At 40.0% G+C, this 25942-nt stretch overlaps 1 protein-coding gene across 2 annotated transcripts in view; it reads left to right on the plus strand.

Moving 5' to 3' along the window:
• LOC126475378 (ADP-ribosylation factor-like protein 6-interacting protein 1) overlaps positions 1-18190 on the plus strand; it is a 60477-nt gene extending 42287 nt beyond the window's left edge. For both annotated transcript variants that reach the window (XM_050103213.1, XM_050103205.1), the window contains exons 4-5: positions 13740-13824; positions 13906-18190. In XM_050103213.1, the coding sequence (XP_049959170.1) occupies positions 13740-13824; positions 13906-14024 (204 nt within the window). In that variant the 3' untranslated portion in view covers positions 14025-18190. The remainder of the gene's footprint in view (positions 1-13739; positions 13825-13905) is intronic.
• The last annotated feature ends 7752 nt before the right edge of the window (positions 18191-25942 follow it).

Genomic DNA, 25942 nt, shown 5'->3' on the forward strand with positions numbered 1-25942 from the left:
CACTAGTCCCTATAGAGCATGTGGAGGGGTCTGTAATTCCTGCAATTGGCTGGTGCTGTCCTGCAGGGTGGTCGTTGTATTGATTCATTGGTTCTTGCAGAACACCTCGTGATCCCCTTTTGTGACAGCATCGGCATCCTCTTCCTCTGGCTAGCTTTGTATTGCAGAAATGACAAGTTTGAAAACATCCCCTATGTTTCATTCCCCACCAAATTGAATTGTGTAATAAATCCTTCAGACTGGGAACCACTTGCCTCGGCTCAAAACATAGACCCAGGCCCTGATTTAGTTTGCTGTCAGATGATTCAACACCTGAATGTCCTCCAAAGGCAGCATCTCTTCATGGTCTTCAACCATTTTCATCTTTAAAGGTGCCTTCACCTTGCAATGACAAGGTAGTGTAGTTGTTCCAGTCCTAAAGCTGACCAAGAACCCAAAGTCTCTCAATAGTTACTGGCTGATTAGCCTGATCAGTGTACTCTGCCCAAAAGGGTGGTTGCCCACATATTATGCCGAGTTCTTGAATCCACAACCTACCATCTGCTTAGATTGGAAACAGCAATCCAATAGGCTTTCTGTGAACACCAACACCTTGTTGCAGTCTTTTTTAATCTGTGTAAGGCATATGACACCATTTTTGTGTTACCACATTTTATTCATCCTCCATGAATGGGGCTTTAGAGGCCCCCTGTTGATTTTTATTTGTTAGCCTTTACCTCACCGATCGCTCCAGGTTAGAGTCGGCACTTCACTCAGCTCCCCATGGACCTAAGAAAATAGGGTCTCACAGGGCTCTGTGTTGAGTTTAACTTTCCCTCATCGCCATTAATGGATTGGCAACATCTGTTGGGCCACTGGTTACACCTTCATTGTATATCAACAATTCTTGCATTTGGTACAACTCCCACTCAGTAATGTCTGCTGAGTGCCAGCTCCCAGACACCATACTGTGGGCCTCTGCAAGGGCTCTTTCCCATGGTTTCCAATACCCTCCTACAAAAATGCAGGTCATGTATATCTGCCGTTGTACCACAGTTTGCCCTGCCCTGACCTGAACTCTACTTAGGTACTCAGTGCCCAGATGTTGTAGGACAGTCCTGTTTCTTGGGCCTCTTTTTTGATAAAAAGCTGACTTGCTGGCCCCATATTCATCACCTGAAGACTAGCTGCGTGTGGAAACATAACATTCTGTGCTTCCTTGCCCACATGTCTCAGGGTGGGGATTGTGCTACCCTTAGCTATACTTACTGGCCCCGGTTTTGTCACATCTGGACTATGGTTGCCAGGTTTATAGCTTGGCAGCTCCTTCAGCTTTAAAACTGTTAGATCCAGTCCAGCATCGTGGGGTGCATCTTGCTACTGGTGCTTTTCAGTCTAGTCCAGTAGACAGTCTCCTTGCTGAAGTAGGGACTTTCTCCCTTCAGATTTGATCATACCAGCTCTTGGTCTCCTACACTATTGCCATTCGATAATTCCCTAATCGTCCTATGTATCCCATTCTCTTTGTGTATGAGGGGTGTCATTGTCCTGATACCCACCCTCAGCTGGGACTACTGGTTGGAATGCACTTCTACCAAGATCTCCTTCTCCCATCCCCAGATAATGCTCCACGGGTTTTTTCGCACACTCCCACTTGGATGGTGTCATCCAAGTAAAAGAGTACACATTTGCCAAAGACGTCATGTCATCACACCTATTGTATTGGATCACTCGGTCAAGTCATTCCAGTAATTTTGTTGGATCCTGGCTAGCATCTCCAGAAAGGACGTGTCATGTGCAGATGACTTGATGTTGTTTTGGTACCCATTGGTATACTGAATATATGGACCTTGGGAATGATGTACTGCTTGTACTTCAGTTCCCATGCATTTAGTCAACTGCCTTTACATTGCCTAATTAGAGCGATAGTGATGTAGACATTTTGAAATACATGGCGTCTCCTCCAGTGTCATGTCATAACCACACTTAAAAAGTCCAAATCTGAAAACGAGGTAGTAAGTGAAGTACAACACTTGAAAGTGAAAGCATGTTTATTATGAACAGCAGTGCCAAGCTAGAACAGAACTAAACTCCTGGGCAGGGGCTGCTGCTGTTTATACAGACTTTGATTGTTTCAGAATATACTAACTTTACAAACATAAGAAATTTTCAGAGCCTTCGAGAAATGATAAGTACTAAATAACAAATAATTGCTGGTGTTCAGGTTTGATTTGCTGACCTGCAGCACGCTAGCTTGCGATGCTAACTGGTATGCTGCACTGCAACCAGCGCATCTCGCATCATTGTGTGTTAATTAGGTACAGGATTATTCTTAACCAAAGGGATAAACATTATACAGGTCTGTTGGTGTCAGGCTCTATACAATACTGCTGATAAGAGTAGTTGTTCCATAAGTGGATCATTCGTGTCAGATCAGAGTGAATCTCTGAGATGTTTTGGTTGAAAAGGGAGCAAGCGAATTTCAAACAGCCAGTTCAGTAATCTTGGGGTAGCACCACTAACTCGAATCTCACGTATAGAGTCAACCATCTATTTCATTTTATATACTTTTTGATACTAAAAAGATATTGATAATTATTTTCACTTTGATGGATAGACGCTATGGCGCTATAAAATAGGGACTGCATGTTATCATAAACTTATTAATCACAGAGATGCAGTTATTATTAAATTCAGTTTTTCAAATGGAAGCATGCAGTTTTTCGTTCCAGAATTATACATCTGGATTATTTCTACTGCTCTTTATCCAGTCATCTAAATCTTCATTACCTAAAAACATTTACATAGGACATGACAAAACTAAATATTTTACAAACAGAATAAATTAAATGTTTTTCAGCATGCGTTGAGATATTCAGAAAGGCAAGATATAATTAATCAAGTATCCTCTTATTTCAGGGAAGTATTTATTGTTGAGAGCAGCATAAAATTTTGGGTGCTGCATATTCAGTCTACCATAAAAACATCTAGAAAACCTCAATTTAAATATCTTTCTTCCCAGATGGACAAAATTGTGATATTACATGTAAAATAAGAGAAAGGCAGTCACTCACCTATAGCAGACTGAAGTGTGGAGCATAGGAACAAGTAACAGAAAACGCTGTTCACAAAAGCTTTTGAGCTCCTGCTGTAGTAAAACTCTTAACAGAGCACGCTCTGCCCCCGCCCTCTCCACACACACATGCCCACAAATGAACACTCCTACAGCCATTGTGAGACTATTTATTGATTATCCGTTATTGAAAGCAATTGTCTGGGCTGATGGACATGTGAAAGGGGTACGGGAAGGACACATGAGGGAAGGGGGTGGCAGTTAGATAGAGTGAGATAGGTCTTAAGAAAGATGACTCAGTGGCTGCACAACATGATAAAAAGAGTTCAGAGGGTAGAGCACATAAGATATAAAGAGAAAGGAATAAGATATAAAGAGAAAGGAATAAGATATAAAGAGAAAGGAAGGTGGGGGGGGGGGGTGATGACATACGCAGAGGTAAAGATGTAGACAGAGAGGGAGGAGAGAAATGGGAAAGGGAAAGAGAGAGAATACTCGAGCTCACTTGTGGGAAGAGATGGTACACAATCTGGACATGGAAGGAGTAGCATGGGCAGAAGAGAGAAGGAAAAAAATAGAGGAATTTGCGGTGGAAGTAGTATAAAATTGTGGTATGTACACACAAAACCTTCTCGGACATCCATCAAGATGACTGCATTGAAATTCTGCAGAGTTTCGATGAGTGCCGCTTTCAATATGTTGTAGCGAAGTGCCAAGATTACACAGGCATCCCAGAATGGTGGGGCTGTATCTCTACACTGTGTCTCCTTGGTATGGGAGTTGGTATATCTGTGGTGGGAGATGCAGACTCCTGTTAGACTGTCAGTGCTTTCAGTATTGCCCACATTTGCAATGCGTCAGCTGCTGGCCGTGGTCGTGGCTTATAACTGCTAGAGCAAGACTTTGTTCCTAACATAGCTGGCAGCCCTCATCAGCAATATACTGTGGGAGACTGTACGGCGCTATTATATACGTGATTTCCTTTTTTATACTTGTTGTTTTTATTTTTGGGTCTCTCATTGCAGTAATTATAATCTGTTTACAATTAAAAGTGTGATAATATTTTTAGATAAAATACTTTTACAAGAAGAATTTGCAGTTCTGTATGGACTGCATATATCTACTTTTCTGTATGACGAGCAAAGTACTTGCATTAGAATACATACTGTCAATGTCCATCCCCACTGTCTTCTTTACAATGGCTTCCACATCTGTTTCCTCTTTGGAACTTGTGGCAGCACTGAAAATGGCTTGAGGAAGTGCACCAGAGTGATTGTCGCAGTACTATGTGGATCAGGACTATCTCAACTAGTTACAGCGTTGCCTCTTAGTGAGAATTCCAAATGTTAGTAATATTGCTGAAGGAGAAAACTAGCACAAACATAGCTGTGCTGCAAAAATTTATGATCTTTCTCAAAGTTTGTAGATGTATTCAGTACATATTTTATCCTGAAAACATAAAAAAAATCCAAGATGATAAAATACCATAAGAGGTGTGAAATTGTAACACTTATTTAATGGAAAATGTGGTCGCTGATGATTTTGTGTTCTGTTCAACGTTTAGAAACTTAGTGAGAAATTTTATAAGAAAATTATGCAGTTAATTTTAATAACATCTCAGATGTCTTTATTGTCATCTGTGAATGTGATTTATTTGCGAGACTCTGTGAGCAGCAGTGCAAGAGGTTTCACATGCAAAGATCCTTGTTCAGACAACTCACCTTAATAGGACCAAGAATGTTCCCTACTTCCCAGAAAATTATATTTGCAGTCATACAGAATTTTCACAACTGCACCAAGCACCTAAAACACTGCGTGTGGGGTAGCCGTGCTGTCTGAGGCGCCTTGCCATGGTTTGCGTGGCTCGCCCTGTCGAAGGTTGGAGTCCTCCCTCGGACGTGTGTGTGTGTGTGTGTGTGTGTGTGTGTGTGTGTGTGTGTGTGTGTGTGTGTGTGTGTGTTGTCTGTAGCATAAGTTAGTTTAAGCTAGATTAAATACTGTGTAAGCGTAGGGACCGATGACCTCAGCAGTTTGGTCCCATAGGAACTTACCACCACCACCACTACTACTGATATACAACATAAAAAAGCGTACTGGAATTTGCAGTATCCAAGAAACACAGAAAGATAAACATGAAAAATGTATGCAGTTCTACAGATGGCGTATGAAGTGAGTCTTCAGCAAACAAATTGGTGACTGTGTACCAAAAATGCTGTTGAATTCTTGAGTTTCAGTCTTAACAAAATTTGTTGCACGTGAAAACTATGCACAGTACATCCCATAAGGAAGAAGCACACCCGGTGAGATAGCAACAATATTGACTGGAATAATTTGGTATATTTTTTTTAAGATTTTGTACATAGCCAAATTTGTTCATTCTCAGGTTCTGATTCAAGTTCACTTTCAGTGTTACCACTCAGTCATATTAAAATGTATCCCACTGTAGCATCCACAATGTACTGCCTAGTATAGTCTTTTTCACACATCTTGTCTACATGTTCTACACTTCTAGTCGAATCTTTTTTTGTAACCGATACAGAGCTTCATATGTGAGGTGTTCAACATTTGCAAGCTTTCAAGCTGTGTTCCTTTGTCATATATCCCATTTAACTTGAGCCCATATAAACTCAATAGGTTTATACTGGCAGTGTTATGATGGAAGTTGCACAATTGTATAGCTCTTATACTTTGCATTGTGGACAAATTCATTTACCTTCTTGCATCTTTTATCTCTTACTTGGATAAAAATCCACTCCTAGTTTCAGGTGGCAAAAACTAAACGGCCATCTTCTGAAGCCAATCTTCAATGTTTGTATTATGTCATCCACACATGGTGCTTTTCCAGCAGGTATAGAATGAAAATTGATGTTATCCACTACTGTAATTCTACTTTCTTCCAGTGATTGCAGCAGATTAGTGAACCAGTTCTTGAAAACAGAACTGTTCATTTCTGAATGTAATAAATGCATAAAACTAAATTAAACTCCGCCCGAACAGGCCATGAAGGCCCAACGGTACTGACGAGCCACTGTGTCATCCTCAGCTCACAGGTGTCATAGGATGCGGATATGGAGGGGCATGGGGTCAGCACATCACTCTCACGGCCATGTGTCAGTTGACGAGGCCGGAGCCACTACTTCTTAATCAAGTTGCTCCTCAGTTTGCCTCACAAGGGCTGAGTGCACTCCACTTGCCGTCAGTGCTTGGCAGACCAGATGGTTACCCATTTAAGTGCTAGCCCAGACCTGCAGTTAACTTCTGTGATCTACCAGAAACCAGTGTTACCACTGCAGCAAGGCCATTGGCATGTAATAAATTTTCTGAATTGAAAACTAGTATCTTTTTAAGAAGGTAAAGAACAAACATTTCCAAGCCCTCATACTCAATTTTGTATTGGTTTTGGGCACAGACTTCACTGGCAGTAGGATACTCTCCTCTGTTGCAGTATTCTAACACAGTTCTGCACAGACTTCTTTATTAAAATTGTCCATTTGGGTAAATCTACTTTCCTTACGCATCGCGTAATTTTTGTTTGTCTGCAAGGCTTTGGCTATGTTTATGTTTGCTGTGAAGTTCCCTTTGCTTTCATAGCAGTTTTCTAACTCGGTTGTTGTACCATGGTGGCTCTTTTCCATCTCTTACGATCTTGCTTGGCATATACTCATCTAACGCATATTGTATGATGGTTTTGAACTTTGTGCACTGATCCTCAACACTGTCTGTACTTGAGACAAAACTTTTGTATTGAGCCATCAGGTGATCTGAAATCTGCTTTTTGTCACTTTTGCTAAACAGAAAAATCTTCCTACCTTTTTTAATATTTCTATTTACGGCTGAAATCATCGATGCAGTAACTGCTTTATGATCGCTGATTCCGTGGTCTGCGTTAACTATTTCAAATAGTTCGGGTCTGTTTGTCACTATAAGGTCTAATATGTTATCGCCACGAGTCGGTTCTCTGTTTAACTGCTCAGTAGTTTTCAGATAAAGCACTTAAAAAAAATCACTGGATTCTTTGTCCCTGCCACCCGTTACGAACGTTTGAGTCTCCCGGTCTATATCCGGCAAATTAAAATCTCCACCCAGAACTATAACATGGTGGGGAAATCTACTCGAAATATTTTCCAAATTATCCTTCAGGTGCTCAGCCACAACAGCTGCTGAGCCAGGGGGCCTATAAAGACATCCACTTACCATGTCTGAGCCTGCTTTAACCATGACCTTCACCCAAATTATTTCACATTTCGGATCTCCGTCAATTTCCTTCAATACTATTGCACCTCTAATCACTATAAACACGCCTCCCCCTTCACTGTCCAGCCTGTCTCTGTGGTATACATTCCAATCTGAGATCAGAGTTTCATTACTGGTTACATCTGGTTTCAGCCAACTTTCTGTCCCTAGTACTATGTAGGCATTGTGACCGTTTATTAATGAGAGCAGTTCTAGGACCTTTCTATAGACATTCTTGCAGTTTACTATTAGCACATTAATGTTGTTATTCCGTGTTGCATTTTGCCTACTCCTACCTTGCCGCGTCTCGGGAGGCGTCTTGTCGGGCCTAGGGAGGGAATTCTCTAACCTAAAAAACCCACATGTGCACTGTACACGTACTCCACTACGCTTGTAGCCGCTTCCTGTGTGTAGTGCATGCCTGACCTATTCAGGGGGCCCCACATTTCTCCACCCGATAGCAGAGGTCGAGAAATTTGCACCCCAGATCTCCGCAAAATCGTCTGAGCCTCTGGTTTAAGCCTTCCACTCGGCTCCAAACCAGAGGACCACAATCGGTTCTGGGAATGATACTACAAATAGTTAGCTCAGATTCCACCCCTCGAGCGAGGCTTTCTGCCTTCACCAACTCCGCCAACCGCCTGTACGAACTGAGGATGACCTCTGAACCCAGACGGCAGGAGTCATTGGTGCCAACATGAGCAACAATTTGCAGTCGGGTGCACCCAGTGCTCTCTATTGCCGCCGGCAGGGCCTCCTCCACATTTCGGATGAGACCCCCCGGCAAGCAGACAGAGGGAACACTGGCATTCTTCCCCTACCTTTCCGCTATTTCCCCAAGAAGACTTGTTTGGGAAATCGTCAATATATTTTTGCAATTTGAAACACAATGGTTGCTTATCCTTTAGCAAACCCCATTTACACAGAATGAGATACACAACTTTTGTACTTGAAAGAATGTAGGAGCATAAATAACACAATGATGCGTAGTGGCAAACCTTGTTATCAACAGTGAATGATATGGACGTGAATTTATACATATGGCTAGCATACTACTTGTGGATGTGGAAGTTGGACATTGCGTGTTCAACAAAACACTTGAGTATAACAATGAGGAAATGTTTTATATTGCAATCGCATTGTTCACATCACTAGCATGAACTAGCCTGCATAATTGTAAGGCCTAATTGTTCTGCGTTCCACGCAAAAGGGAATTAAATGACAAAACAGAAAACGTGGAGGAACAGAAATCTTGTAACACATCTACAACAAAGACGGCATACAAGGTACTGTCTGTTAGCTTCATAGGGAACCCTTCCACCCTAGTTTCAACTGGTAGATTTCATTGATGTCGAGGGTACTGTCAACCTTTGCCATCGAAAGATGTAGTACTTTAGCTGCCTTAATTTAATATGATGTTCATTACTATAGACAAGTATCATATTTGTTAACAGCGTGTTTATAAATGGGGAAGGGTATGTTGACATCAGTGGACAGCATGTTGAAAACTGCTCCCCCGCCTGCACCACTCTGAAATCATGTCAGTGCTTCACTCCCCGGAAGAGACTTTGTTTATTTCCCTCTTCCCACAATCCCTGGGAAACAACACTTGCAGTCTATCTGAAAGACTAGGCTGTTTCAGATTATATGATTTATGTTTTTGGCTCATCCATTCCAAGGACAGTAATCCTGCTTTGAAGCGTCATTTAATGATTTTTTTATGCTGTTACACTTTATAAAAAGATCAGTTTTATATAACGTAGCATTGAAAATATGGATTTATGTGATTTTGATGTAAAATGGTGAACTAAACTTTGAAATATGGAAAATGAAAGTTACAGTTTCAGACTCCAAATGTGACGATTTATGTAGAAGACAAATAAATAAATAAATAAATAAATAAAAGTACTTAAAATGAAAATATAACAATGAAAATAATTAATTTTTGACAATATAATGTAATTAGATAGATAAAATCTACTCACCCAAGTGGTGGCAGAAAAACACACGCATAAAAGGAGGTTGCACTATTCTGAGCTTGTGGAGCTAGTGGCTCCTTCTTTCAGCAGAAGGATTGAAGGGGAAGGAAGAGGGGTGAAAGAGAAGGACGGAACAGATTTAGGAAAAGAGATAGCTTTCGGAAAAGTCACCTTGAACTGCTGGTCAGGGGAGACTTACCGGGCAGGATGAGAGGGAAAGACTGATTGTTGGGGACTGCATGGGGCGAGATTTGGAAACCTGAGAGCTTAAAGGCAGAAGAAAAGGTAACACGAGTTAATAAGAGTGAAAGGTTAAGTATATAGTACGTAGAAGAGGTGGGAGGGGAACGGCAAAAGATGAAACATGTAGGAAACTAAAACAAAGTGAAGAAAGTAGTAGTTACTCTGAAGAAATGCTGAGATGGAAGAAATTAACATAAATTAAGGCCAGGTGGATGGTGAGAACCAAGGACATGTTGTGGCGCTGGTTCCCACATCTGTGGAGTTCTGAGAAACTGGTGTCTGGGGGAAGAATCCAAAAGGCACATGAGATGAAACAGGTACTGAGGTCATGACTGTCATGTTGTAGAGCATGCTCAACCCTCCCAATCTCCAAAACATCCTTGTCAGATCCTATGCTCCTCTTGCACCAGTCTCCCTACCCTATGGTTCCTACCCCTGTGACTGTCCCCGCTGCAAGACTTGGCCTGTGCACTCTCCTACCACCACCTATACCAACGTGTAACTCGAAAAACGGAAAAACATATACTGTCAAAGGGAGTGCCACCTGCGAAATGACACATCATATACCAGCTGTTACATTAACGCTGTTCAGCCTTTTACATTGGCATGACACCAAGTTATCAATAAGGATGAATGGGCATAAGCAGAGGGTGTATACCGGTAACACACAATGTCATGTTGCAGAGCATGCTCTACATCATCACAGTTGTGACCTCAGTGCTAGTTTCACAGCACGCCCATCTGGAGTCTTCCCCCAGACACCAATTTCTCAGAACTCTGCAGGTGGGGACTAATGCTACAATGTGTTCTTGGTTCTCGCCATCAACCTAGCCTTAATTTATATAAATTTTTTCCGTCTCAGCATTTCTTCAGAGTAACTACTCATTTCTTTACTCCATTTCTGTGTTCTACATGTTTCATTTTTTGCTGTCCCCCTCCACCTCTGTTACATACTATGCACATAGCTTTTCACTCATATTATCTCGTACATTGTTTTTTCAGTAATCTCCGCCTTGCATATTATCCTTCCTTCCACCTTTAAGTTGTTAGGTTTCCAAATATTTTACTGTTCAGTCCCCAATAATCAGTCTTTCCCTCTTGTCCCGTCCAGTAAGTCTCCCCTGACCTGTGGTTCTGGATGTGCTCATCTACATCTACATCTACATTCATCTCCGTAACGCTATCACGGTTACCAAATAACCCTGTGACGAAACGCGCCACTCTTCTTTGGATCTTCTCTATCTCCTCCGTCAGACCGATCTGGTACGGATCCCACACTGATGAGCAATACTCAAGTATAGGTCAAACGAGTGTTTTGTAAGCCACCTCCTTTGTTGATGGACTACATTTTCTAAGCACTCTCCCAATGATTCTCAATCTGGTACCCGCCTTACCAACAATTAATTTTATATGATCATTCCACTTCAAATCGTTCCGCACGCATACTCCCAGATGTTTTACAGAAGTAACTGCTACCAGTGTTTGTTCCGCTATCATATGATCATACAATAAAGGATCCTTCTTTCTATGTATTCGCAATACATTACATTTGTCTATGTTAAGGGTCAGTTGCCACTCCCTGCACCAAGTGCCTATCCGCTGCAGATCTTCCTGCATTTCGCTACAATTTTCTAATGCTGCAACTTCTCTGTATACTACAGCATCATCCGCGAAAAGCCGCATGGAACTTCCGACACTATCTACTAGGTCATTTATATATATTGTGAAAAGCAATGGTCCCATAACACTCCACTGTGGCACGCCAGAGGTTACTTTAACGTCTGTAGACGTCTCTCCATTGATAACAACATGCTGTGTTCTGTTTGCTAAAAACTCTTCAATCCAGCCACACAGCTGGTCTGATATTCCGTAGGCTCTTACTTTGTTTATCAGGCGACAGTGCGGAACTGTATCGAACGCCTTCCGGAAGTCAAGAAAAATAGCATCTACCTGGGAGCCTGTATCTAATATTTTCTGGGTCTCATGAACAAATAAAGCTAGTTGGGTCTCACACGATCGCTGTTTCCGGAATCCATGTTGATTCCTACATAGTAGATTCTGGGTTTCCAGAAATGACATGATACGCGAGCAAAAAACATGTTCTAAAATTCTACAAGAGATCGACGTCAGAGATATAGGTCTATAGTTTTGCGCCTCTGCTCGACGACCCTTCTTGAAGACTGGGACTACCTGTGCTCTTTTCCAATCATTTGGAACCCTCCGTTCCTCTAGAGACTTGCGGTACACGGCTGTTAGAAGGGGGGCAAGTTCTTTCGCATACTCTGTGTAGAATCGAATTGGTATCCCATCAGGTCCAGTGGACTTTCCTCTATTGAGTGATTCCAGTTGCTTTTCTATTCCTTGGACACTTATTTCGATGTCAGCCATTTTTTCGTTTGTGCGAGGATTTAGAGAAGGAATTGCAATGCGGTCTTCCTCTGTGAAACAGCTTTGGAAAAAGGTGTTTAGTATTTCAGCTTTGCGCGTGTCATCCTCTGTTTCAATGCCATCATCATCCCGGAGTGTCTGGATATGCTGTTTCGAGCCACTTACTGATTTAACGTAAGACCAGAACTTCCTAGGATTTTCTGTCAAGTCGGTACATAGAATTTTACTTTCGAATTCAATGAACGCTTCACGCATAGCCCTCCTTACGCTAACTTTGACATCGTTTAGCTTCTGTTTGTCTGAGAGGTTTTGGCTGCATTTAAACTTGGAGTGGAGCTCTCTTTGCTTTCGCAGTAGTTTCCTAACTTTGTTGTTGTACCACGGTGGGTTTTTCCCGTCCCTCACAGTTTTACTCGGCACGTACCTGTCTAAAACGCATTTTACGATTGCCTTGAACTTTTTCCATAAGCACTCAACATTGTCAGTGTCGGAACAGAAATTTTCGTTTTGATCTGTTAGGTAGTCTGAAATCTGCCTTCTATTACTCTTGCTAAACAGATAAACCTTCCTCCCTTTTTTTATATTCCTATTAACTTCCATATTCAGGGATGCTGCAACGGCCTTATGATCACTGATTCCCTGTTCTGTACATACAGAGTCGAAAAGTTCAGGTCTGTTTGTTATCAGTAGGTCCAAGATGTTATCTCCACGAGTCGGTTCTCTGTTTAATTGCTCGAGGTAATTTTCAGATAGTGCACTCAGTATAATGTCACTCAGTAGGAGTTACATCAGGCAACTTGCAAGACCAGATACTTGCCCTAATATCTGTAGATTTTTCCTCAAACCATTGTGATACGATTTGGGAGTGATGGTGTAGCACATTGTCTTACCAAATGTACAGGTTCCTTGCAGGAGGCTGTAACGAATGAATGGAAGCACATGATCAGACAATAGTAATAGATTCCTGTATTGTTAGCCAGTGAGGCAACAGCAGACTCATGAGGAGCCCTATTTTATCCTGCTGAAAAATTCCTCATATAGAGTGCCTTCACTATCTGTCTGAACAATTTTCTGTCGGTAAGACAGTGCATAACCTCTTGTGGTTTCAGAAATATTTGTATCTGCCATCAGCATACATTATGATTCATTGGTTCAGATGACCTTATAAATATAAACTTCAGTCATCCAATAGCACCGTTCCTATGCATGTACTAATCTAGATGTCCTTTGATGAATAAATGTATGTGGGTGGGCAGTGGCTTTCATACCCTGATGCAACTATTCATTGGTTTATGTCGAGGATTTAATTGGTGGGTAATTTGCTGCAATGGGGCCTACGAGTAGTTGGTGTTGGTAGTAGTTAATAGTGGTCTCTATTGTCACCACTTTATTGCATGTAGTAATTTGCCAGTGGCAGTTTTCACCCATTACACTGGATCATGTGGAATCTCCAGTGTCAGCATGATTTCGTAGATGGAGGCATGTTTGAATACTAGTGATCGTATGTATTGATACTACACATTTTAGTGACCCATCTGTTAGCCGTTACAAGATCTAATGACATTCCAGTCATTAGACATGCCACATTATTCTGTTCACCTTGGTAGAATATCTCCAATTAAGTAGCTCATAAATAGGCTGCAACTTTTAAAATGTGAGTAATCTCTATTTTGAACTAATAAGATAACAAAAAATTAACAATTTGCGTACTATGTCCTACAACAGATTTTAGAGGTTTCACTTGTTGCAAAAGGTACATTGCTAGTAACAAAGGAAATATCGCATGCAGAAAATCTGGGTGTCTCACTATTTGAAACACTAATTCTAAATTATTTTGGTTTCAGTATTACACGTCTGTTGTCGTTGTCCTGACATTTCTCGCTTGGCTGGGGAACGTGATGAATAATTTGCTTCTGACTTATATACTGGGTAAGTTCAGAACATTGGTACATGTTTGGAAAGAAACTGCCACAAACTTGTATTAATGACTGATGTTTTGGTTATTTGCAGTGACAACTATTGTTATGATTCCTGGATTGAGATGCCACCCTTTATTCCGGAAATATTTTAAACACATTTCTACACTTGTACCATCTTCTGACACAAAAGTGAAACAGAAAAAGAACTGAAGTTCATGAAGAAGACATTGATTTTGTGTATGTGGTTTATGCTTATATAAATTACCCAGTATGAGTACTGGGAATTATCTAATGTGATGTTTGTTTTTAGATTTTGTCATTAAAAATGAGTGCTTGCAACAGTGTGAATAAAATGATCCCTGTCTCTCTATTGGCAGGTGATGTTTCAGTGTGCTTGCTCCAAGCATAATGGAAACAGTTTTGGTAATAAATGTTTGAGACTTGATATTGCCTGCTTTTAAGATAGGTTTTTAGTAATATTTATTATGTATTTATCTTGTTAAGTTGTTGACTATTTATGTGGAAGTTTTAGAAATAAGAGCAGTTGGTTTTCAGTTGCATCAGGTAGTTGATCAGATAAGTTCTGTAAAAATTGGAAAACAAATGTCAGCAATGTTACTGGTAACCTTTCCTCACGATCATGTACTACCTTTATCTCTAAGTTACAAAGCAAGAAGTCAATAGACCAACTCCTCCTGGAATACCCGTTTGTTTTCCAATCTCATCACAACATAATCTGTTGCATGAAAGAGGGTTATTTGTATTCCCTGCAGTATCATCTCCAGTAACTGAATATTTCTCGTTGTTATACGGAACTGTTTAGAGTTGAATTTACAGTAAATCCATAAGTTAAGTAGAGTGCCAATAGATTAGTATGTTTATATGTATTTTGCACATAAATCTCATAATGCAACCTAGTCATAGTGTAAATTTGTAATGCTGCGTGGCAATCCTTTTAAACATAATTATTTTTGTACAACATGCATTACTTCAGTTTTGTATCACCTTGTTTGACTGCGCACAAACACTTCAGTGATTTCTTTTTATATGTGTAAAAGACTGAGTGTTCCCTGTAAACATTTTTTTGTGTGTGTAATATTTACTGAATAGAAATTTTTTTCCATTGACTTGACTTGATATTTGCCATCTTCGTCAGGTGATGCATCACTGAATGTGTCATACTGTTTAAAACTATTTCCATTTCTGTGTCAAATCAAGACAGATTTAAAGTGGTCATAGAAACTAAGAAGTTGAAAACTTTGAATATTTCCGTTGCCTTTGTACTCAGTTCCATATTGTCATCATAGTTTTGTATTATCTTGGAAACTCCATGATGGGCATAATAGGGTTATATGTATTGAAAAATTTTTGACAACAAAATTACATGTAAACAGTACATGTATACAACACACAAGATGTGAGCTGTTTATCACTTCCATTTTTGTTGATGTCCTGATTTTTTACTTTATTTCCCTGCAGTAGCTGCCGGCCAAAGTGGCCGTGCGGTTAAAGGCGCTGCAGTCTGGAACCGCAAGACCGCTACGGTCGCAGGTTCGAATCCTGCCTCTGGCATGGATGTTTGTAATGTCCTTAGGTTAGTTAGGTTTAACTAGTTCTAAGTTCTAGGGGACTGATGACCACAGCAGTTAAGTCCCATAGTGCTCAGAGCCATTTGAACCCTGCAGTAACTCTTTTAATATTAATTTTCACTTAGATTTTTGCCTTTCCTGATGCTGTATTTCAAGTGACTGTGCCTTGTGGGATGTCCTGAAATTTAATACCTTACCCTGGACTTGAAATGCCTTATGGTTCCTTGTTTTTCTTGATGTGACACTGTGTGACATGTATATTTTGCTGATAAACATAGTTTTCCATATGTAACTTGGTATTATGAACTAGTCTTTCATCAAAATAAGATGTGAACACCATTCTTAGAAGTAGAGACAGGAAAAGTGAAAAGGAAGCAAGTGACTACATAGAATTTGGTGGACAGAATTTCTTTCTGTACTAGATTATACTATTTTCCTGTGACAAAAAGGAAAAAACATGTTGCAGGAGACTGTTTTCACAAAGCAGCTTGCTCTTGCTGATTTTAAGCCCATTAACAGGCAGTTAAGAGTTAACCTCATTTAAAAGAATGAAAATAGATAAAATAATTAATTCCCTTGTGGATTTTTGCCATAAATGATGAACATTTGTACCATTGCAAAATAGATTTAACTGTCACTTTTGTGGTGTCCATTATTTGCTGTTTTTCTGTCTGAGATAAGTGTCATGCTGCTGGGTTCTGAACTTAATGTATGCAGTTAGATTTCATTTTTTGCTGTAGGGGTATTACTGTTGTTTAAAACTGAGATCCTAAAAAAGGAATAATTGAGAGCATACTATGAGATTTGCCAAAATTTGGGAATAGCTGTTCCCTCCGATTACCCCTAAATAATTTGTGACATTTGATTTTTTGGAAACAAAATGAGCTAAAGAAAAGCTGTGGCATATAAGTGGATACTGATTTGAAACGTAATGGTTTATCAGTTATGCACAATGTACGTTGAAATCTTGTGAGGACAGTATTGTATCCTCTTCAAAATAATGCTTTCCATCCAGTGAATGATTCAGTACTTTGTTCTTGATGAATGACACATATGTACATAGACAAGGCTGCTAGTTTTATTATTTTATTTAGCCAGAGTGGCACCAGTCTACAAGCTCATTGTCAGCAGTTGTGAATTTACTGTTTTGCCCTCATAGGTTTTTTAAGTTTTAATTGGTTTTCAGTGTGTCCTCTTCCTGTTACCAATGGGGCTGGTCTGGTGAAAATGAAATAAATAATAAAACAGGCAACCTTTTATATGTATATACAAATAAAGGCATTCCTCAGCTTCATATAGACTGCAGGACACCTTGATTACAAAATGTTTGTAGTACATGGTTCATTGCACAAATTAATGAACACATTTATAAGTTACAGTTGTTCAGCGGTTGAAGAGTAGTGTGTACGCTTTGACTACAGAAAGCTGAAATTATAGAATCACTTCACTGTAATCAATAATTTGTGTAACTGATTAATTTAGATCATATGTGACATATGGATGACACTTTTTTTCCCCTCTGGTCAACTGAGAGGAATATGTACAAAGTTTTGTACACAGTGTTAAACTGCACTATGAAACATTTCTTTTTTGTGTTATCAGCAATACATTGTAAAACCTTTGTACAGTACACATCTTCCTATAGTTGTAATACCTATCTCCATCAATTCAACGACAGGGTTTTTAACTATATATGCATAACATTAGTGGGATGGAAAATGATATCACTTGGTTTATACTATTTTCATTGCTGCTTGACCTATGAAGGCATTTAAAACCACTTTTCCCACTAGTTATAATTCTACAGTCATATTTGATAACCAGTCTGTTTCAGACAGTCAGGCTTTAAGGCTTCATCAGTTTCTGTGTTGTATTTGCAAATAGCTCTGTGACTGGAACGTGGTTACTCCCTGCACCAATGTAAATGATTAACAAAGCAGCATTGCAGATGCACAAAATATTTTCATGACCATAGCATGAACTGCTTTTTAAAAATATTTTTTCAAATATCCTCGATATCTTGCCGAACACCTGAGCTTCCACTCATGTCTGAATAGTATCATCATGCTGGCACAAGTGTTACAGTCCTATGTATTCTACATCAGAAACACTGTGAGCAATATTGACTCTTGATTGTGCAGGGCAGTGTGGAAAATGTAGCTATATGTTTATGGCCGCAACCAGTCAGATCAGCACACACTCCACTATAGAGTGTAAGATTCATTCTGGAAATAACCCCTAGGCTGTTGCTAAGCCATTTCCCATCAGCATGCTTTCTTTTAGGATCATTAATCCAACAAGGTATGCAGGAGAGCTTTTGTGAAGTTTAGAAAATAAGAAAAAGATACCTGATCGTTGAATCTGTGAAGGCAGATCAGGAGTATTGCCTCGGCATCTCACTCAGTAAAAGGCATGGGTGCAGGCTCGAGTCCCAGTCTGACACAGTTTTTTATTCTGTCAGAAAGTTTCACCACAGGTATAGACACTGCTAAACTAAGGTATTAGTGATTGTACAGGCCCACTATTCATAAAGTTCCTTTGTAGATTTGATAGCTTTCTAACATAAATTTTGTACTATTTGTCATATCTGCTGCATCAGCTGTAGTTAAATACTTTCCATGTTCTTTTAATGCTGAGTCTGCTTTAATTATGTGAAATAAAATTTTATACGTATTTGCAGTGTTAGTTGATTTGTACAATTAAATTTTGGTTCAGTTTCTGTTACTTTCAGCCCGCAACATCTGTAAATCCTTTAATGCTATGTAATAAAGATCATGATGGTGTGTACATTGAATGTATTTAGTGGTCAGTTTGTCACACATCTGAAGTTTGGTGTTTATTCTATATAAACTAAATACTACTGCCACAAAAAAGGTGTGGTTAAAAATGTAAGATGTAATATGAATTGAAATGGAAAAAAAATTTAGTTCTTGTTTATCCCATGATATTAGTGCACTTGAGTGTTGTAACCTGATGTAGGTCGTGACATACTTTAGAAGCTCACTCTCACATCAGAGGTGATGCAGGATTTTGAGGTCATCCATTTCTTGTTACAAGAGTGGCTGTGTACAATAGTGAAATGGCAGCAGGGTCAAGCTAAGATTTTTCAGGTCACTTTGATTGGAGACAGTACAGAAAAACATGGATGTTGGGTTAAAGGAGGAAAATGTGGTGGTGATGGTGAAAAGAGACTCTGGGGTGGCTTATTGGTCTGTTTTTTTTTATGCCTCTTCATGTTAGCAAAAGAGCACAGACCTTGATGTATAAAAACATATAGATTCTCCAGTCAGTTACCAGAACAGATGACCACTTTGGTCAATAACTTTTTTAAGTCTGGTGTATAACTTTATGAAGATCCGGGTATACAGAGTAATGTATGGTGCTACAGACCACAAACCTTGAAAGTGCCAGATTCTATTGCTCTGTTGAACCCATACATTCAAGTACACTAGACTCTCACTAATCCGGTTTGTTTTTTTTTTATGCCTCTTCATGTTAGCAAAAGAGCACAGACCTTGATGTATAAAAACATATAGATTCTCCAGTCAGTTACCAGAACAGATGACCACTTTGGTCAATAACTTTTTTAAGTCTGGTGTATAACTTTATGAAGATCCGGGTATACAGAGTAATGTATGGTGCTACAGACCACAAACCTTGAAAGTGCCAGATTCTATTGCTCTGTTGAACCCATACATTCAAGTACACTAGACTCTCACTAATCCGGCCCTCAGTAATCCGTTGCACATCCAAAGACACATGCACAATGAATTATTGTGCATAACAGTGCTTAGTTAAACAATGCTTTATATACTATATTTGAAATTTTAGCTTTCTTTACAGTTTGGGATCACATCTTCTAAAAGGAAAGACGTTACGCTAGACCTCAAGCAGAAACTCGAAATTTTAGATAAGTTAAATCAAAGTTCTTCACAGAAAGCCATTGCTGCTATGTTCAGTGTTGGACAAGCAACTATTTATGACATCAAAAAGGAAGATGATGTTATTCGACAGAACTCAACGCAAATGGATAGTCAGTTGGGAAAACGGAAGGTTATGCGAAAGAGTGAGAATGAAGAACTGGATGTAGATGTTTATAGATGGTTCATACAACATCGCAGTAAAGGAATTCCAGTCTGTGGCCTGATTATAAAGGAAAAAGCAGCTGCATTTAACAAACAACTTGGCGGTAGTAACTTGTTTGCAGCGAGCAAAGGTTGGCTATCAAACTGGAAAAAAGACTTGGCATTCGGCAGCTGACAGTCACCAAGGAAAGTCGCTCAGCGAACGATAAGGATGCTGATGACTTTGTAAGCAAGATATGAAATATGATAGAGGAAGAAGATTTAACTGCTGATGCCTTGTACAATGCTGATGAAACAGGACTCTTTTACAAGATGCTCCCTTCAAAAACATTAGCTACCAAGAAGGAGAAGGAAGCTCATGTTACAAAGAACAGAAACAACGTGTAACATTAATGGCATGTTGTAATGCAAACGGGAGTCATAAACTACTGCTAATGGTAATTGGAAAATCCCAACATCCACATTGTTTTCAACACACTGACATAAATAGTATACCAGTGCAGCATTGCGCTCAGAAGAAAGTGTGAATGGACAGACAAATATTCTCTCAGTAGTTCCATGAAACATTTGTACTAGCAGTGAGAAAAGAGCTAAAGAAGAAAAAGCTTCCACTGAAAGCTATCCTTATAATTGACAATGCTCCCAGTGATCCTTCAGATATTTCTCAAAAGACCAATGGTATACATGTACAAGCACTCTTTCTCCCAACCAACGTGGCAGCCCTAATTCAGCCTATGGACCAGGAAATTTTGGATTCAATTAAACGTCATTATCAACATTCACTTCTCGTCTCCTTGCTGAACAAAACTGAAAACGACTGTATCGAGACTATGCTGAAAGCATGGAAAGCAATTAACATACGTGATGATGTTTTCCAAGCAGCTGAAGCATGGGATAAAGTGCAAAGCGCTACCATAATGAACAACTGCAGAAAATTGTGGCCATCCATTGATGCCGAGTTGGATCAGTGAGTAACAGCGATGAGCCAGTCATTCGGAATTATCAATTACTCTGTACACCGGCATATTCCACAACCTAACAGGAGGAGAAGAAATTTATGATGAAGATGTTACTACATGGCTGAATGAGGAAAACTGTGATACGGACCAAACTTTAACAGACAGAGAAATAATCAAAAGCATGAAAGAAAGCAATGATGAAAGTGATGAAGAAGAGGACAGAGGAGGAGAGAGCGTGAAGATTTCTCACACTGCTGGTGCTGAAGCTGCTGAGGTCTTCCTGGAGAACATTATGCAACAACCAGATACATGCAGTATCAATGTAATGCTTGTAAAGCGGTTGCGTGATAAAGCATGCCAGCATCGCTTATCATCATTGCGGCAGTTAAAAATTAGGGACATGTTTCATAGTGAGGAATACGACTGTTTAATTAGGTACAGTATACACTCAAGACATAAGTTTTCTTTGAAAATTAATATGTTTTTGGATTTAATAAATTATATCCTCTATGTTTTAAAATTTTATCCTTCGTTTTGATAAAGTACAGTAGACTACATCCCCTATGTTTTCAGAATAAATAAAAAACAAAATAAATGAATAAATTAAATTTCAGACACTCAATAATCCGGCACCCATATCTGCCAGGAATGGCCAGATTAGTGAGAGCCTGGTGTACTTGTCACAATGTAAGTGACAGGGAGAAATAGGTATGTGTAGCCTTATGTATGGGGGAAACAAATAACCCTAACCCTCAGGTATGTACAGGCAAGCTTTGCAAGTCCTTAGTGCACAAAGTTGCTTGATGTTGTTGTTTTTTTTTTTTTTTTTTTTTTTTTTTTTTTTTTTTTTTTTTTTTTTTTGTGACCTTACATGATTGGGTCATTACTCCTCCCTTACAAGGGGAAGATTTGCACTCGGATCTTAGACATTAATTTTACACTTTTTCTTCATAATACATACACACTTATCAGCCAGAACATTATGACCGCCGACCTACTATTAGTATAAAACCATCCAGGTGATAGTCACCTGTCGAGGAACGACTGCTAGTCAGACACATGCACGGTGCATGTGGTATCAGTGAGCGACCTATCCTTATGTAGGAGGGGGGAAGACTTGCAATCTATCCGAGTTTGACCAAGGGCAAATTGGGACGGCATGGCACAAGCATTTCCTAAAGTGCATGACTCGTTAGGTGGTTGAAGAATGCTGTGATGAGTGCCATCAACACATTGAGAAACCACATCCATTCCTGATTACAGATGTCGGACGTCGTAGGCTGGGCAGACTGATAAAACAGGACAGGCGGTTAACTGTGGTGGAATTAACATCAGACTGTAATGCTGGGCAGAGTATAAGTGGGGTCTGAACACACAGTGCACCGAACAGTCCTAATGGTGGGTCTCTACAGCCAACAATCCCAGCATGTGCGAATGTTAACATCACGAAATTGGTAGTTACAACTGAAATGGGCACATGACTATTGGCACTGGACATTGGTGCAGTGGCAGAGCATTGTGTGGCCTGATGATGAATTCCAATATCTTCTTCATAGTGCCAGTGGGATGGGGCGAGTCAGACATTTTCCAGGAGAACAGTTCCTTGATACCTGTACTGAGGGATGGAGGCAAGCCGGTGGCAACTCCATTATGCTCTAAGGAACATTCATGTGGGCATCCATGGGTCCAGTGGAGCTTGTGTAAGACACTATGATGGCCATTGAGTAGCATACACTGGTTGCACACCATGTACACCCCTTCATGACGATCATTCTTCCTGACGGCAGCAGCATTTTTCAACAAGATAATACACCACGTCACAAGGCCAGGAGTGTGATGTAGTGGTTTGAGGAACACAGTGGTTGGTTCCAAATAACATGCTGGCCTCTCAGCTTGCCTGATTTGAATCCAATTGAACACATCTGGGATGTGATTGAATGTGGCATCAAAACTCATTCCTCCCTCCTCGGAATTCACGGGAATTAGGTGATGTGTGTGCAGATGTGCTGCCAACTCCCTCCAGCCTGCCAGGGCTCATTGCTCCCATGCCATGATGCATTGCCATTGTTATCCATTCCAAAGGAGGACATACCAGCTATATATAGGTAGGTGGTCATAATGTTTTGGCTCATCAGTCTACCTACATAAATATATGTGGTTCTTTTTTTTACGTATAACCAAACATACATAGATTTTTGCATTGATTAATTTAATAAAATGTCTGTTCAAAAAATTCTGGGACTTTGTCCACAAAATTTTTCTGTGCTTACCTTTAACTTATTGTGCATGGTCTCCTTCGAAATACTCTCCTCCACAATTGATACAGCACTCCCAGTGCCATTTCCACTTCCAGAAGCTGTCTTGGAACGCCTCTAGCTGGATCGTGTAAAGCACTATATGTGTCATGCAAATCTTCATCCTTCCAGTGGGGTTTTCAATTTCGGAAATTGAGTCCCCAGGAGCCACATAATATCAACAGCTGTACTGAGGTAGCACAGTGATTTTGTTTTTTGTGCAATAGTCACATACCACCAAGGATGAATGTGCGGATGCATTATCATGATGCAAGAGCCATGAGTTGTCTCGTCACATTTCAGGCCGTTTCCTTCTCACATTTTGTAGCAAACATTGCAACAGCTTCCGATAACACCATCGATTAACGGTTTGTCCCTGTGGCACGAATTTGTGATGAACTAATCCTTGAAAGTCAAAGAAAACTATCAGCATGGTTTTGATGTTTGACCTGACCTGAAAAGCTTTTTTTGGTCTTGAAGAACCTTTCCCAACCCATTGTGAAGACTGAACCTTGGTTTCAACATCATAACTCTAGACACCTGCATAGTCATTAGTTATGATTCTCTTAAGGAATATCTCATTCTTATTTGTGTGATCCAGAAACCCTTTATAGATGGCAAGGTGAAGGTCATTCTGGTCCTAACTCATGAACTGAGGGACGAACTTGGTGGCAACACGATGCATTCCAAGATGCTGCGTCAGGATTTCATGATATGATCCAACTGAAATGTTACATTCTTCTGCAATCTTTCAGTAAGTTAGTCTTCAACTGGCATGCACAATTTCGTTGATGTTCTTGACATGAGTGTTGCCGTTAGATCTTGATGGACATCCAGAACGAGGTCATCTGGAACATCCATCTGGCTATTTTTAAACCATGTGAACCATTTGTACCTAACACTGAGTACGGCCTTACTAAGTATTTGCCACCATAGGCTTCCTGCATCATTTGATGTTTGTTCTTCAGTTTCACACAAAATTTAATGCAGACATGTTCACCTTTAACTCTGCCATCTCGCAATTCGCAAACTGTGCAGTATGACATTCTACTCAATACAGCATGTCTTATCAGACATACAACAATGAAACTTTCAGCAGTTACTCATTATGCGCAGGGATGACAGCTACATATTGCTCCAACACACCATTGGCACAAAATTACGAATGTTCTGGAATTTTTTGAACTGACCTCATACATTTCTGTAACACAAATATGTACTACAAGTAATCACCTCTTTCTGCAACCTTCATCTGTGTTCTTGTGTATGCAGTAGCGAAGCACTGTGTTAGGAATAATTTCTCTTAGGGCATCCACCTATGAGATTTTCCCATGAGCTGGATCACAATCCCACACGCACGCACGCACGCACGCACACACGCGCGCGCGACCATAATGCTTGTCTTCTTTCCACACTTTCTGTACTGGGTGCTACGTCTGAAATGTCTAAATATCACTCCTAACTCCTAAAGAGTTGGGGTGGTGCTGGTGGTGGTCACTAACACCCAAACAGAAATGCGTGATTTCTAAGTGGATCTCTCAATTTCTCGTACTCTTTTATGTAACTCAAGATTATTTTTTAATTTATGCATCTACTGCCATATCTTTTTTATATCCTGCAAGTAACATATGTTCATAGGCACGGGGAAGTGTAATTCTCTGTCTTCATCACTACCTGCTTGCATTTTAGTTTTGGACTGGTCCCCCTTCGTGGATATGTTATTATGGGTGGTATGTCCTGAAGGACTCGCACAGTTTGTTGGGTATGTAGTATAGTCTGCTTGCCATAGCCCGTAAATTGTAATAAGAATGTCAGTTTACCTGACCATCACATAAAAGTGTTAATCTTTTCTCTTTGGGGACCACATAGATTCATTCATTCGATTCTAGGGGAGTCCAAATGCTATTTGTGATTGCTACTGTTTTCTTGACACAGTTATTTGAAACATCTTGCAGCTGCTTTGAGAGATCTGTCTTGCAGGGGTTGTGCTGCCATGTTGTTTTAAACACAAATGTACACTTACATATCTTTTGAGCTTGTGTTATTGCTTTTCTGGTTGATCCTGTTGTGTGGCATCATCGGTTAAAAGATAATTTCTGGAGCCAAATACATGTACGAATCCTCCTTTCGCTTTGTGGGTTGTGGCAGTAACCTGTATAAATCGAAAACTTGGTTCTCTGCTAAGGGTACTTTCAATACATAGGACGAATATGTGTCAGTTATGAACACATCAGTTTCTATCATTTGGAGGAACCTACATCCATTTCTCTTCTTTAAGGTCATGTGGGAACTTCTCATTGCTGATGTCATCCCTGTTTAACCTATCATCCATGCAGGGTTGATGATATGGGGTGCTAATATCCCTTTCTGTGCATTCACAATGGCTGCCAACAACTGTTCATGTTCTCCTGTTAATTCTTGGAATATTACTATCAATTGCGTCATCTTATAATTAAATACTGTCTCTAAGGTTAGCTGGTGTGTTTCATGCAGAAATTTATTCACTTGTTTCTTAATTTTCTACTTACTAGTCCACGGAATATTGGTGTATCTTTTGCAGAGTCTTCTGTGTCGTTAAAAGTCAGTTATTGTGGATTTCACTATTTTTATTTCCTCCTGCCTTAGATGGAGTAATTGCTTCTGTTCCTCTTCCACTTGTTTTTGTCTGGTCTCAAAGTGCTTGGTGTCCTGTTAACCTATCAAATAAAAGCTTACTGGTCAATTCTATGAAGTTTCCAAGTGCTTGCTTATGCCATAGTTCATTATGTGACAGTTGCTTAATTAATGCCTGTGATTCTCACATGTATCCTGCCTTTCCACCATTTCCTCTGTGTACTATTCTCCTAGAACCCAGCCCTGCTATCTGGTTGTACTTGTCCCAATGTGCTATGGCAGTGTGGGTCATGCATATTGTCTTGTTAGATTTTTGTTCTAACTTCCCTAAACTGATGAATGTCTCAATCTTACACACCACGCTGGTGATTCATGTCTTTCCTTCCACATCATAGCATACCTCTGGGCGGTGTGGAACTGGCTTATACTGGATTGACATCACTGTTGTTCACTTACTCATTGAAAGGGCTCCCAGCGGCATCATCATTGGGGCCATCTGTGAAGTTAGAGAGGTTTCCCTTAATCTCTGGACATCTAAACTTCCAACTTTGTTTCTCATTGACATATTCTGTGACTGTCCGTTCTTCC

This window comes from Schistocerca serialis, chromosome 1, assembly GCF_023864345.2.
Source record: "Schistocerca serialis cubense isolate TAMUIC-IGC-003099 chromosome 1, iqSchSeri2.2, whole genome shotgun sequence".
Taxonomy (NCBI): Eukaryota; Metazoa; Arthropoda; class Insecta; order Orthoptera; family Acrididae; genus Schistocerca; species Schistocerca serialis.